The sequence below is a fragment of the Eumetopias jubatus genome, unplaced genomic scaffold (genome assembly GCF_037043125.1).
Source record: "Eumetopias jubatus isolate StellerSeaLion01/CBP00866 unplaced genomic scaffold, mEumJub1_p1.0 scaffold_3, whole genome shotgun sequence".
NCBI classification, from domain to species: Eukaryota; Metazoa; Chordata; class Mammalia; order Carnivora; family Otariidae; genus Eumetopias; species Eumetopias jubatus.
Genome location: NW_028274809.1, coordinates 29,086,745 through 29,101,522, shown reverse-complemented (window position 1 = coordinate 29,101,522; position 14,778 = coordinate 29,086,745). Strand labels below are relative to the sequence as shown.

The following is a 14,778-nucleotide window of genomic DNA, read 5'->3' as shown; positions in this document are numbered from 1 at the left end:
CCTAGATCTACAGCAAAAATATTAACAGCGATTAGCTCTGAGTGGTAGGAACATAAGGGATTTTTATCTTATTTTGTGTATCTGTATTGTTCATAAAGTTATAATGAGAGGAGCCATTCTGTAGAATGACAGGGTATGGAAGGGATTAACTAACTCATTGAGTTAGCTTGTTATATTTATTCTACAAAATAGAGAAGAGGATATAATAATTGCTTCACATATCAGAAGAGTTTTTGTATGGAACTAAGAGGAGATACTCTGAATAACTTAAGGTTGTGGTTCTCAAACTTCAGCGTAGGGGAAGTGTCTTTAGGTCCACCAAGAGAGTCTAACTTTATAAACAGGCACCCTGTGTAACTCTACTGGAGTTAGTCCATGGATCACATTTTGAGAACCAGGTAAAACCAAGCAAGATTTATAGTGGCCAGAGAGAAAATGATTAATAAGAAGGGACTTCCTAACTGCCCAAAGATAGGATGCTCATAGTTTTAACCTCTTATTTTCAGTAGGGATCTTCCCCGCCCAAGCATCACAGGCAGATGTTTAACTGCCTGCTGAACAAATTCAGATATCAGATCAATTCCACCATCCTCCATCACCCCAACCACCCAAAAACTTCTCTTTTACTTGTGTTCTCTGTTTCAGTTGATGGCATAGTTTTACGAATTCTTACCCAAACATGAAATAGGTGGGTTATCCTGAATTCCTCTCTCACCTCCTTCAAGCAGTCATTCATAAAGCTCTTTCTAGTCTGCCTCCTGAATTTTCCTTAAATCACTTCTCTCGTTCTCCTCCCTACCACAACCAGTGCTTTGTTTCTGGCTTTATCATCTCACCTTAACTACTATATAAGTTTTCTCATCTCCTCCCCTCCACGTTGTTCTTTCTCTGAAATAAATGTTTTTCATACTGCCACTGAAGTGATCTATCTAAAATGCAAACCTCATCATGTTAATATTCCAGAGTTCAAAAGCCCTTCAATGCCTTTCCCAGTCTGCTCAGGATAAAGTGCAACTTCTTTAATGTGACATAGATATGGTTTTTCATGACTAGCTCATTTAGCCTCTGCCTACTTATGTTACAATTTTATCTCGTCCCAGTTCCTACATTCTTACAGTAACATGCTTACATGGTCCAGTAGTACTGACTGTTAATTTATCCCTCCTTCCCTAAAATTCTGTGCCTCTCCCCTGGGAGTCAAAATATGCCTAATTTGGTGGCGCCTGGGTGGCTCAGTCATTAAGCGTCTGCCTTTGGCTCAGGTCATGATCCCAGGGTCCTGGGATCGAGCCCCACGTCAGGCTCCCTACTCAGCAGGAAGCCTGCTTCTCCCTCTCCCACTCCCCCTGCTTGTGTTCCTGCTCTTGCTATCTCTCTCTGAAATAAATAAATAAAATCTTTAAAAAAAAATGCCTAATATGTAATCTTTGTTTCAAATTCGCATTCTTCCCTCCCGTCCTTTTTAGGTGAGGTTGGGTAGCTTTCCTAAGTGTGTATTTTTCTCTTGGCAAGCCTCATTACTTCACTGGATTACATTTATTTGTATTCTCTTCACCATGCCTTCCCACATGTACCCCAATAATTTCCTTAATGTTTGTAGTTTCAGTTCTGACATTGCTCCTAGCACGTGGGTCCCCAATCATTGTTTACTGAATGAGCAGAAAATATTGAACCCCTGAATGTGTTCAAGCATAGGAACAATAAATACCATCTGATGGACATATATGACATAAGAGCCCTTTGGACCTGGATATTGATTCATTAAAATTGCCTTCTTTGTGCCCAGTTGAAAATTAGTATCTCTTATACTCCCTTAACTCTGTTCTTTTATTCCTTTAAGAGGAAAATAAATCCTTAAGATATCAACTATTATTATCAGTTTGTTGAGGGGGTAGAAATTTTCAGTTTATAATACATATTAATACTTTCTCACTAATAAAAGGCATACTTGTAATTAGTTTAAAAGAGAAAACTATGCTGTATATTTTAAGATGTATATTTGTTCTAGACTTAACTAAGTTTTGCCTAAGTTTGAGAGCAGTTATATTTTAGAATATTGCTTATTTAACACATAATATTCTGAAGACCTTTATATTTCTTCAAAGCTAGCATATCCCTTGACCTTGGGTAAGTTACTTAATCTCTTGAGTGCTTGATATTTCTGTCTCTAAAATGGAGATGATCCTTATTATCCAGTCTTGATTTCTTCGAAGAGCAAAATGAGAAACTGGACATGAAAGCAGGTAGGAAAATGTAAAGCATCATACAGTTAAAGTGTATTTAGTATTCAGAGGAAGTCTGTTACAAATTTTGATATTACATTAAAATAGTTCTTTGTTGTGTGGAAGGATTTGAAAGGGAGGGGACATTTATAGTCAATTTTTTTTTTTTTTTAAGAATATTAAATGTAATCATTAGTTTCTTTCACACCAATGAAATACTTGTCTGGCAGAAAAGTCATCTTTTTCCTGCTAAAAAGTTGCGTCATATTGCACATGACTACTCTCAAGGAGGTATCTGTGATGGTAATTTTTTTCCATGTTCAACACCTTAGGTATCTATGCCAGCAGCTCATGCAACATCATCTGCTCCCACCGTAACTTTAGTACAGCTGCCCAATGGGCAGACAGTTCAAGTCCATGGCGTTATTCAGGCGGCCCAGCCATCAGTTATTCAGTCTCCACAAGTCCAGACAGTTCAGGTATGTGTATAAAAAGTTCTGCATCTACTTTCATAACTGTCGTTTATAGCCATATCTCTCTCCTTTCATTAGTTATGGAAATAGGAACATATCTAGTTCAGAGTTTATTTTACTTTACAGTAAAGGAGTATGCTGCGTCTGTATAGTCATCTTATGTGTAGGAACATATATACACAAGAACAGACATAAGAAAAAGACTTTTTCTTAAGCTACAGAAGAAAAAGGATTGTGGAAAATCATTAAGTACATGGGATAAGGTGGAAATGTTTGAGAAAGACTAAGGCTGATATACCTTAGTTCAGGAAAATTGAGATACAAAAATAACTGTAATTATTTTCTAAACAGGGAATTGGAAAAAATAAGCCCTTGTCAAAATTAATAACCTTACCCAAGATATTAACTTGAATTTAGAGATCATAGAAAGCATTGTAAAACCAGCTATGTCTAGGAGTGTAAGTTAGAGTAGATAACTTTGAAATAATGATACGGGATTACACTGCGCATGTCATCTAATTCTTTGGAGAGATTGCTCCTTTGGATTGAATCCAGAGGGAATAAAGGCACGTAGAGCTCTGAATAAAGGTGACTACTCTGTTGAACTGTAGGGAACCTAGAGCAGTAGACATCTTTACAGTGAGCTTATTGAAAGAAAAAAAAGACTTGAACGTTCATTCAAGTAGGCCATAACCCCAGCCTCCCATTTCATATTTTTTGCTTCACAGTCTTCCTGTAAGGACTTAAAAAGACTTTTCTCCGGAACTCAGGTGAGTCCTAGGTCCTAGATTTGGAAAGAACTATTTTTAGAAAGGAAGGTGAGAAATTATTCTTTATGTCATTATCCTTCTATAAACATGCAATTTAAGGTTTGTGTAAAGATCTTAGAGATCTTCTAGGTCTAGGCCAAACTTATTACCTGCCCAGCCCTTAGTGTATTGCTTACTTTCCCTGTGTATCTTTTCTCCTCTCCTCCAAATGGTGGTCCAGCATTACTTGAACACTTTAGCGAAAGGAAGCTCTGTCTCCTGAGGTAACCAATTTATAAAGAGGGGTAATTGCTGAACTGTTCTTCCCTGTGGTGAGTCAGAATATACCTTTCTAAAACTTCTACCTAGTGGTCCCAGTTCCATCCTCAGAAACTAATTAAGCAAATTTAATTCCTTTTCTGTTGGACCACTTCCCCTCCCTTGTCTCCTACACCCTTCCTGCTTAAAAAAAAAAAAAAAAAAAAAAAAAAGTCCAGACTAAACAAATGTCTATATTTTTCTTCAGCCATTTATTATACGGTGTAGCTCTGATTGTTCTTTACTATCCTTGCTATCATCCTGTGGATGAGAGCTACTGTGTTTTCCTTGAGTATGGTAGTCAGACTGGTATTTGTAGAGGGGAGAAGTGCTTCCTTTGCCCTGGAAGCATTCTATTAATGTCCTCAAAGGGCATATTTGATTTAGTCAGCCATATTATACTTTTGAGTCCTTGAGTCACTGTTACCACTTCTACTTCATTCTGTCCTTCTGCTTTTGGTTTGCTTGGACACTTATGTGAAAGAAAAAGAAAAGAATGTTTTCATGTAAAAATACTAATGTGTATGAATTTCCATACTGAAAGATACTGGGAGTGGAATTTGTTACCAAGATGGAGACAGTGTTTTCCTGGTGAAAACTGAACTATTTGACATTTCTGTGGTATCACACTGACTGACCAGTAGTCTCCTATCCTTTGCCTCGGTTTTTATTTCATTGAGTGCTACCTATTTTCCATACTCTGCCATTACTAATTCTCCACTCACTTTCTTCTTGTTAATAGTGGAAAGAACCTGACCTGCTAGTCAGGAGACCTAGATTCCAGATCTTACATTAATCCCTACTTTCTCTTTTTCACTTAGAGTAGGAGGTCTTTCTATAAAGAACTATATAAAGAACACACCAAAATTATCAAAACCTGTTAAGATTATAGTTTTTGGTCATAATATGTGATATTTAATTGTCGATTATATTTTTAATTTTAATCTCTACTTTGTGACAATAATAATTTGGACCTAGGGGTTGTATGGCTATTAGCTTTCTAGAAATATTTATTCATCTTTTCAAGAGCACATTTTTCACCAAGGTTGTGAGCTGTATTTATAACTGAAAGCCTGAATTCTCCAAATAGACACAATTTTTTTTTCTTTATTTTTTTTCTGTAAAGGGCCTAAACCATGAAGAATATATTAAACTTCAAGGGTCATTTCATCTGGTTAACAGGGATTAGTATATTAGTAACTAGGAAGTAGTTTACATCAGAAGAGATGTTTAAACAAGGAGAGAAATGGTCCTGCAAACTTCTAGGTGGGAAAATATGAGTATTCTAGAACATCATTTTCAAAAGATACAAGACACATTTCTCTTGATGTGAGAATAAGATATTAGGACCTGTGTTTCTGTTTTTTAATCTAAGAATATTAGAAATTATGCTGTACTAATATTTCATATATGGCTTGACATTAGTGCCCTAACTTTATCCTTATGTATATCAAGTCCCATAGATTATATGAGAATCCCCTCAAAAATAGTGGGAGTTACACGAATGTATAGAAGTTAACAGTGGCATCTTCACTTTTCATTTGTTAGCTTTAAGTGCATTTTTAATACAGTGCAGTTTAAACGTGTCAGGATTTATGGATTATGTTACCTTAAATTATTTAACATTCATTCCTTCAACGAATTTTTATTGATCACATGCTATGTGCCAGTCACTGTTCTAGGTGCTATGAAAGACAGCAGTGAACAAATAATACTTCTCTATTCTCATGAAGATCACATTTGAGCGAAGAGAGACAATGAAAAAATAAAATATGTCAGGTGAGGATAAGTGCTGGGAAAGATGATGAAAGCAGGGGAAAGGGATAGAGAATGTGGAGGGAAGGGTGTTCTGTTTTATGTAGGGTGGTCAGGGAACACAGTGAACAGAAACCAGAAGACAGTGCAGGAGGCTAAGCCATGCAAATAGTTAAAGCAAGTCCTGCTTCATATATCAAGGTATAGTAAAAAGATGTGGCTCAAAGAGAGTGAGCAAGAGGGAGAGAGCAATTTGGATGAAACGTTTGATAGAATCTTTACAATACTTTGTAATCTGATGGGAACAATAATAAAAACCTTTTGTGCAAAATAGGGATTCAGTGGTTATTATGCAGCAAAGTATTTAAGAGTTGTCTAACGTAGGCTGAGTTACTTGTTTGTGTTTTACGTGAAACAAGTGTTCCAAAGTTTCTGGTCTTTTTAATGATGGTAAGCAAGGATTTGCAAGGGATATATTATCTAACAGATATTTTTAAAAAAAGAAATCCCTTTCAACTATCCTGGGAGAAAGTGACATTTTAACAATGCAAGAGAGTAACTGCTTTTTGAAAAAAAGTTGTGCTGTGGAGAGAGCATTTTGAAAGAAATTCAGAAATGTTTTCATACTTTGTTTTTTAACTGCAAACAATATAAATTTGTCAGCTCAAAATCAAATATATATACTTTTAAAACCCTGGAAATAGAATTCTTTAAACTATTCATAAGTCTTACAGAGTTTCAGTAGGTTTTGAACCTACTTGTTAAAATATAAAACTGTAACACCTATTATTATTAGCATACAATAACTGAGAGCCAGGGAGATGAAAATCTCATCAAAAGTTTGTATAATTGGTAGATGAAAATGAAAAGTGATTTTGTATTTAGTAAGCCCAGTCAAAAATGCACTTTTATATCTACTGCCCATGAGTTCCCTTTTTCAACAATAGCAAATACTAAATCAGATTTTCAAAAGCCTAAGCTTAGAATCAGATTTTTGAGTCACTGTTATAAAATAGTAAATGATTTTTTAATGAAGCATATTAAATCACATCATTCTCACTCTGTAAAAAATGAAATGATTTATGTTTAAGAAATTTACAAATATAATTTAATATTTACACTTACATTTTCTCTTTAAATAATAAAAACAACACTTAAAGTTTACAGAGAAATTAAATATGCTTATGTAAAATTTTCCTGTTTATAAGGAAATCTGCAGGTGAAAAGAATTTGGAAATCATTATTCTAGATGTTTATTAATGTCTTGATCCACAGAGTAAATAACTGTACCTAAACCATAAGTCTGAACTCTGCACAGTTACTTAAGTTTCATAGAGACCATGTATGATTTGAGAAAGCATCTAATTTGGTTTTAGTCATTGTGTATTTAATTTTGAAATTTCAAATAACTTCAAAATGGGAAGATTGTCCTCCTTACAAACAGGAGGTATGGGTTTTTAAGAAACTAAAAGAAAGTTGAGAAATACAGATCTAAAACTTTACATCTGAAAGTAGTGGTTTGGCTTTTGAAAATGTCTCAACCACTAAGTGGCCAAGGTTAAAGACCTATTATTTAAGGAGCTGAGGAGAGGGTTAATGAGAGAGGTGACAGGAGATAAGGACCAGAGGAAGGGTCTCTACCACTGGAATGTGGTGGTAGTCTGTGATACCTGTGATTGGGATACCATTTTTATATGGTTATTTTTAATAACTGTTAAGTATATGTTAAACTGTAATTAATAGTTGTTATTTATAAAAGGATTTTTGACGTGATTTTTATTAGTCTCGTCTCAGAAATGTGGATCCAGTGTGTGCTTTGGATTTTGTTTTTGTTTGTTTTGTTAGGCAGTCCATAGGAAGTGGCTTCATAGCTCGTAAGTTCTCCCTGGATAATATTCCCAAAGAGGAAATGTTAACATTCGTTATGTGTTATTGAATAATTCTGAATTCCCTTTATATTGAAATAGTTGTAATCACTACATAGTGACAAGTTAATTCCTTCTATCTGAAATCACAAAATCTTTTAGATCAGAGGAAAGGAGGCTTTTTTTCCTACTAAGAGCAATAGATCTACTGAGTTTGGAAAAAAAAAAATCAAAGGCCATATATTAATTAGAAAGCAACTTTCTTTCATTTCAAAACTGCCCTGTGAGTAGTTTATATAGAATGTTTTTAAATTATTATTTTAATGACTTTCAACTTGGGAGAGTATGCCTAAGTCACTATCTGCCCTTAAAAAAAGGTTGTAAGGATGAGGGTCATGCAAAGAAGTCAAAGAACAGAGAGGAACTGAGGTTCTGAGAAGTACTATGAAGGTAAACCCTTGTCACAGTACTGTCCACTTGAGTTCAGTCTTGTTATTCCTTGAAATTCTGACTCTCTGCTAAGGTCTTTTCATAGCTCCTCATTTGCTGTACATCAGAGTTTCTGTGCAGAGACTACGCTGAGCAGGCCAGTTACAGCAGCTATAGATTAGTGGGAATTGTTCTCTGTGCTCCTTTGGCAGTAACTGTAGCATTATTACTTGCACAGAATCACAGACTAAATTCAGCCTTGCACATCTTTTCATCTGTCTTTTCTGGATTCATTAAGTGTTGCCTGTTAATGTATAGGTCTCTAAGAGTATTGTTCTTATACTTCAAAGTGTTTGGGTGAGGCACATTATTTTATTGTGGGTATATTTTGTGAAGCATGACTAGATTTACCTAATTTCATTTTAGAGTGAGAGCCTGTTACAAAGTGCCCTGTCAAAATGAGTCCCTACTCTCCAGAACCCATAGGCTCAGACTACATACAGAGTCCCTGTGGGATTCTTCAAGTTCCTCTGAATGTTTTTTCTTGTTGCCATTGCCCTAAATTTTGACATGGAGCTGAACCACACATACTCTTTTGCCTTCATTAAATCTAATTCTCACTCTGACAGCATCATGCACACCTAGTTCAGGAAAGAGCAGAAGGCTTCTGCTGATTAGACTAGAGAAGCTTGTTGGTATAAATTTGACAGGCAGGCTTGCCCGATTGAGTGAACTTCTAGTCTAAAAATGGTCTAAAAACACCTGGGTTGCTGCTTCTGACAAAACTGGTTTGAGATTGGAACCAACAGGATTTTGATGCTGGTAAGGATGTCTAAAACTAAGATGCCAACTATTGACAGTGGCTCCACTGCTTCCTAGCTTTGTGACTTGGGTGAGTTACTTAACCTCTTTGTGCCTCAGTTTTTCCATCGACAGAATGGGTATAATAACTGTACTTGTCTATTACCTGATATTACTGTATTCGTATTAAGTAATGTAATACGTGTATATGCTTTAGCATAATACCTGCCACATAGTAAGTTCTCAATAAATGCTAGTTGCTAATATTATTATCATTATCCCATGTAAAATCTTTGTTCAGCTTATCTTTATTACTTTTCAGTCCAGGGATACTTTTCCGGAAATGCACAGTTCTTTACCTTGAGCTTTTGCTTAATAAAAATTGTAGAAAGCCAACTTTGAAAGTCTGTGGGTAGACTGACTTGCTAGAAACAGCCATCTGGAACATGGTGGGGGATCACCAATCTTATTTATCAGTTGTAAATATATTCATAAGTGTTTAACAATAAAAGAAAATAAATAAAAGAAAATATTTATATAGTCGCTATGTGACTAGAGTTATGACCAAATATTTGCTCATTTATTCTTCCTTCATGTCAGAAACCTTATTTACTTGGTAGTTTTGTTAACAGTTGTAAAAAAACAACTGACAGTAATATTGATGCATTCAAGATTGGTTACATGAAGTCCTGAATGAGGTAAAACTGAATTTGGATATCACTAAAGTTTGGTTTTGACAAAAAAAAAATTAGGCCCTCTGACTTCTATAGGATAAGTAAAAGGGAAAGGAATATGATTGGTGTGGTTGTCTCCCATAAAAATTGACTTTTTTTTACTGAAGCATGTATAAGGTATATATATGTCCTTTTATATTTCACTTTTTCTTAAAATTTATAAAAATTTTATGGAAATTAGACTCGATTATCAAGATAAAGTTCTTCTTTATTTTCAGATTTCAACTATTGCAGAAAGTGAAGATTCACAGGAGTCAGTGGATAGTGTAACTGATTCCCAAAAACGAAGAGAAATTCTTTCAAGGAGGCCTTCCTACAGGTATGGAATTTAATAGTAAAAAGAATTTAGAATCGAAGATGTCAGGAAGCTGTAGGTAGTTGCAAGTGAAAAGGTGTCAGAAGACCAATTAGGTGCTCAATTCGGGACCACAGAAATTACTTCTCTTCATCTTGAGGTACTTCTCTCTCTTAAGTTGAAGTGTATTGTACAGAAAAAGAGAACTCTTACTCTGAACAGTCCTGGATCAACAGTGATTTTTTTTTTCCTGCTTCTCTTTTTGTAGACTGTGCCAGCTGCTGGTTTTCTGTTAAAAAGTTTGGAATATATTTCATTAAGTTATAGCATTTCTAGTTATTTGTCAGTTCTGACACTACACTGTTTACTTAACAGCACATTTGCAAACCATTTCTAATGCCATGGTACTTAAGTAGATAACTATTTATTAATTTAATATTTGTTTCAGGGTGATGCTTATATCCCCTAATTTGGGGGACACCTTACTGTAGTTGTTGTGTTCAGCTGTAGAGATTGCCTAGTCCATGACTTGCCTCCAAGATGTACCAAAACCATTTTTTTATATGTAGAAATTGGCTCCCATGCTAAATATCTCCAGGAAGAGCAATTCCATAAATATTCATAAGCTTACTTCAAAGTTCAATAAATTTCAAACTTCTAATATTTTTTCATGTTATTAGCCTAAGTTGTTTTTATTTTTCAAAGGAATGGTTAAAATTTTTTTTCCACTTGGCTACTAACCTAGTTCTTTTCTCTTTTCTCACTAAATGAAGGATCCTAAATGAATATCAATAAACTGATTTTGAGGTCTTAAGAAATTTTGTTACCAAGTATGTGTTGTATGCATTTATGCTCATAATCTCTTTTTTTTTTTAAATATAGCTAGTTTTAGATTTGAACTTTGAAATATATCTCATGTTTTTAACACTTTCGATCCTGGTGCAAATCCATCCAGGTGTTAACAAGCCACAGGGCTTCTCTGTATATAAATTCCAGGCAAATAGTTGTAAATAAATTCTGTAAATTCTAGTTGTAGACCTTATAAAATAAGAGTTTTAGGGCGCCTGGGTGGCTCAGTTGGTAAAGTGTCCGACTCTTGATTTCATCTCAGGTCATGATCTTGGGTTCGAGAAATCAAGCCCCGCGTCAGGCTCCGTGCTCAGTGTGGAGTTGGCTTGAGATTCTCTCTCTCCCTTTCCCTCTTTCCCTTCACTCATGCTCTTTTTCTCTCTAAATAGTCTTAAAACATAAAGTAAGAGCTTTATTCTGAAAAAGATCTTTTATTGTAACCTATATCCTAGCAAAGATCATTTAAATAGTAACACCTTAATTCATAATCAGATAGAAGATACCTAAGACTATACATACATGAGAGTTACATTTATGAAAGATAATATATCTTCCCTTAAAATCATTATGTGTCATTATTTTGTTTTAGGCTTATAAATTCTTGAAACCTAGCTCTTACGTCTTGACTATAACAAGATCTTTAACAGAATCCTATGATATGCTTGTAAGGTTGGAGAAATGGGGATTAATTGACACACCCAGCTTTATGGTGATTAAACTGTACCCAGAGAAAGTTCTTGAAGGACTTTCACTTGGTCTCCCCTGGCTTGGTATTTTTACCAGCAGTTCCGCAGAAAAACATAGAAGCCATGCTTATCAGATTTGCAAGTGACAGAACTTCACAGGTGAAGTGCCCTAATGGATACGAGAATAAGTACTTTGAAAGATCTTTGCAGCCAAGGGAAACACTTAGTTGTTGGTGATAATTTTAAAATTTCTGAACTTGAGTTTAAAATAAAACCAGTTCTTTAAGTACAAGATTCTGGATTAAGAATTTGTGTTTTTTTTTTTAAGAATTCATTTTTAAAAGATAGTTATGTTCCTTAATTACCATTAAGATATATATATATATATATATATATATATATAGTTGCCAAAAAAGCCAGTATACCAAAGGCTACATTGGTAAAAACCTAGTGTCTAGATTAAGGGAGGGAATTAATCCCACTGCTCAGACCACATCTGGAATATTTTCTGTAAGAGAAAGTGAAATGTATCTCCAAGATACAAGAATGACCAACATGGTCTGGAGCAACAATATTACATACTAGAAAGAGAAGACAAGGAATGATCATTGGCTTCATGCAAAAGAAGATTTATTTGCAGGTCTAGAGTAGTAGCTTTTAAACTTTTATTTTTTACTGCAATCCACAATAAGAAACATCTTTACATTTTTCTCTGTATATAGATACAGTTATCTATATTCATTTATATATACCTATATATATAGGTATATATACAGATACACACATATATCTACCTATGTATAGGCGTTTGAAGCAAAGTATACAGCAGTACTCACCCTTATCATTGTGTGATGTTTAGCTGTTTTTTATTTGTTTTATATTGGTTGCAACATACATAACACTTTTATGGCAAACATATGGGTTGTGACCTAAGTTTGAAAAACATTGTGCAGAGGACCAGTACTATTCAAAATGTGGTCCAGAGACCACACTGGCAAACCAGAATCTGGTTAGAAGTGCAAGTTCTCAGGCCCCTACCCCATACCTAATGAATTAGAATCTGTGGGGTGGGGAGCCAGGATCTCTTTTAACATGCTCTTCAAGTGCTTTTCAATGCTAAAGTTTGAAATGATGCAGTGATGCCCAGAGTTGATCTTTTTTTTTTTTTTTATAAATGTGGCTCCCAAATCTTCTCACCTTCCTTTTTTTTTTTTTTTAAGATTTTATTTATTTATTTGAGAGAGAGAGAGAGCATGAGAGGGGGTTGGATCAGAGGGAGAAGCAGACTCCCTGCTGAGCAGGGAGCCCGACGCGGGACTCGATCCCGGGACTCGGGATCATGACCTGAGCCGAAGGCAGTCGCTTAACCAACTGAGCCACCGATTTATTTATTTATTTACTTGAGAAAGAGAGAGTGCACGCATGGGGGAAGGGGCAGAGAAAGAGAATCTTCAAGCAGACTCCCCACTGAGTGCAGGGCCCCATGCAGACCTCCATCCCACAACCCATGAGATCTAACCCAGGAGATCACGACCTGAGCCAAAACCAAGAGTCAGACGCAGCACTGACTGAGCCACCCAGGCGCCCCCCAGAGTTGATCTTTTGACCATTTGTCAGCCTATAAGCTGTTTGAAATAGTTGTATTTCTCATTCGAAAAGAGATAGGGAGAGAAAATCATCCTTATGGTAAGAATAGGAGTTATTAAACTCCTATTGAAATGAAAACAAGCAGATGTGGAAAAGAAAGGAGTAATAAGTCTGAGAAATGAGATATACAATTAGTGGAATTAAGAAAAACAACAACCAGTAAGTGGGATAAACTAGATATGAGTAGCTGATGAGAGAATTGGTAAACTGGAAGGGAACTAAGAAAGTAACTCAGAATAGAGAACAGAAATACGGAGAAAATGGGAAAGACAGGTGAAAAGTCATGGCGAATAGAATGAGGTGCTCCAGTAGAAGAAGCACTTACAGAATTTCCAGAGAGGAAATTGGGCCAAAAGAAATATTGAAAGAGATAATAGTAGAATATTTTCTACAATTCCAGTAAAGGTAATTACGTGGGTAAATATAAAAGCAGTATTATAATACTTTGCTTTGAAACTCTTCTTTTTTCCCTATGTGATTAGAAAGACAAATGCATAAAACAATAATTACGAATTGGTTAATGAGCACACAGTGTATGAAAATGTAATTGTGACTATAGCAACATAAAGGGGCAGGGTTTGGGTAGACTATTGAAGCTAAGTTATTAAATCATACTGGTTTGTTAGAAGTTTAAGATGTCAGAAATTATTTGGGTTGGGTTTTTTCCCCCCTCTTCTGTGATGATGTTACTCATTTGTAGTATGGTCAGGTTCATTTTTTTTACTTGTATTCCATTTTAAGAATTTTTCCCCCATCTGTGTTGATATCATTTTTTAATATGTGAAACATGAACATGGTTCTTTTAAAAAGTCAGAATTGTACAAAAAAATACACACACTCACAAGTGCCCCCCCCAATTTTTCTGTCTTTTTTTTACTTCTTACTTACCAGTCCCAGTAGATTAAGTAATCTCATTAAACTCCATCTAGTATATCCTTTCTGAGTTTATTCTTCAATAGAAGAGCAAATACATATATATTATTTCACTTTCTTTCTTATAAAAAAGGTACCATGCTATACCCATTTTCTGGATGAACTGTACTTTATTCAGCCATTCTCCTATGTAGAGGCATATAGATTGTTTCTAGTATTTTGCAGTTACAAACAGTGCTACCATGAATAACCTTATGTATTTTTGTACTGTAGTAAGTATATCTTAAGGGTAAATTCCTGGAAGTAAGATTGCTGTGTAAACATAGTTTTGTTAACAGTCACCAAATTTATTCCATAAGGGTTGTGCCAATTTTATACTCAACAACAGTGAGAGTGTCTGTTTTCTCACAGCTTTGCTAACAGAATATACTGTTAAACTTTTTTTTACTTTTTACCAATCTGAGAGTTGAGAAGTTTAAAATCAGATTTTTGGTCTTTATTTAATATTTTTTTTTTGCCTAAATTTTTATGAGTTCTTTATATATTGAGGATATTGGCCCTTTATCTGTAATATATGTAAACCTTTTCTCCTAGTATTGTTGATCATCTTTTAACTTTGTTTGTGGTGTTCTTTGCCCTGCAAAAGAATTTTTTTTCTGTAGTCATTGTTATTAATCTCTGCTTACACCTAGATTTCTAATCACAGCCTTCATTTTCATTCAGATTATAGAGAAATTCATCCCTTTTTTTTCTAGTGCCCGTATGATTTCATTTTGACATACAGATTTCTCATCCATGTATGGTTTTTTCTTGTTCTTAAATTTTTAACTGCTGTCCTGGGATACGTGGGTGGCTCAGTCAGTTGATTTCAACTCAGGTCATGATCTCAGGTTCGTGAGATTGAGCTCTGTGTGGGGCTCCACACTTAGCACCAAATCTGCTTGTCCCTCTCCCTCTGCTCCTTCCCCCTCCCACTCTCTCTTTCAAATAAATAAATAAATGAATACAGTCTTTAAACTGCTGTCCTAAGCAGTAGCAGCTTTCTGCCCATTTTCTTTTCGTGTTATATATATTTAGCCAAA

The 14,778-nt window shown here is 35.1% G+C and overlaps 1 protein-coding gene across 3 annotated transcripts in view; it reads left to right on the top strand.

Moving 5' to 3' along the window:
• Positions 1–14,778, top strand: part of CREB1 (cAMP responsive element binding protein 1) — a 61,015-nt gene that overhangs the window by 21,961 nt on the left and 24,276 nt on the right. For 2 of the 3 annotated variants that reach the window (XR_003610660.2, XM_028112193.2), the window contains exons 3-5: positions 2,555–2,701; positions 3,424–3,465; positions 9,565–9,665. Coding sequence is in view for 2 of the 3 variants with exons in the window: in XM_028112193.2 (XP_027967994.1) it covers positions 2,555–2,701; positions 3,424–3,465; positions 9,565–9,665 (290 nt within the window). In the remaining variant the exon portion in view is untranslated. The remainder of the gene's footprint in view (positions 1–2,554; positions 2,702–3,423; positions 3,466–9,564; positions 9,666–14,778) is intronic. The other variant, XM_028112194.2, reaches the window with a different exon arrangement.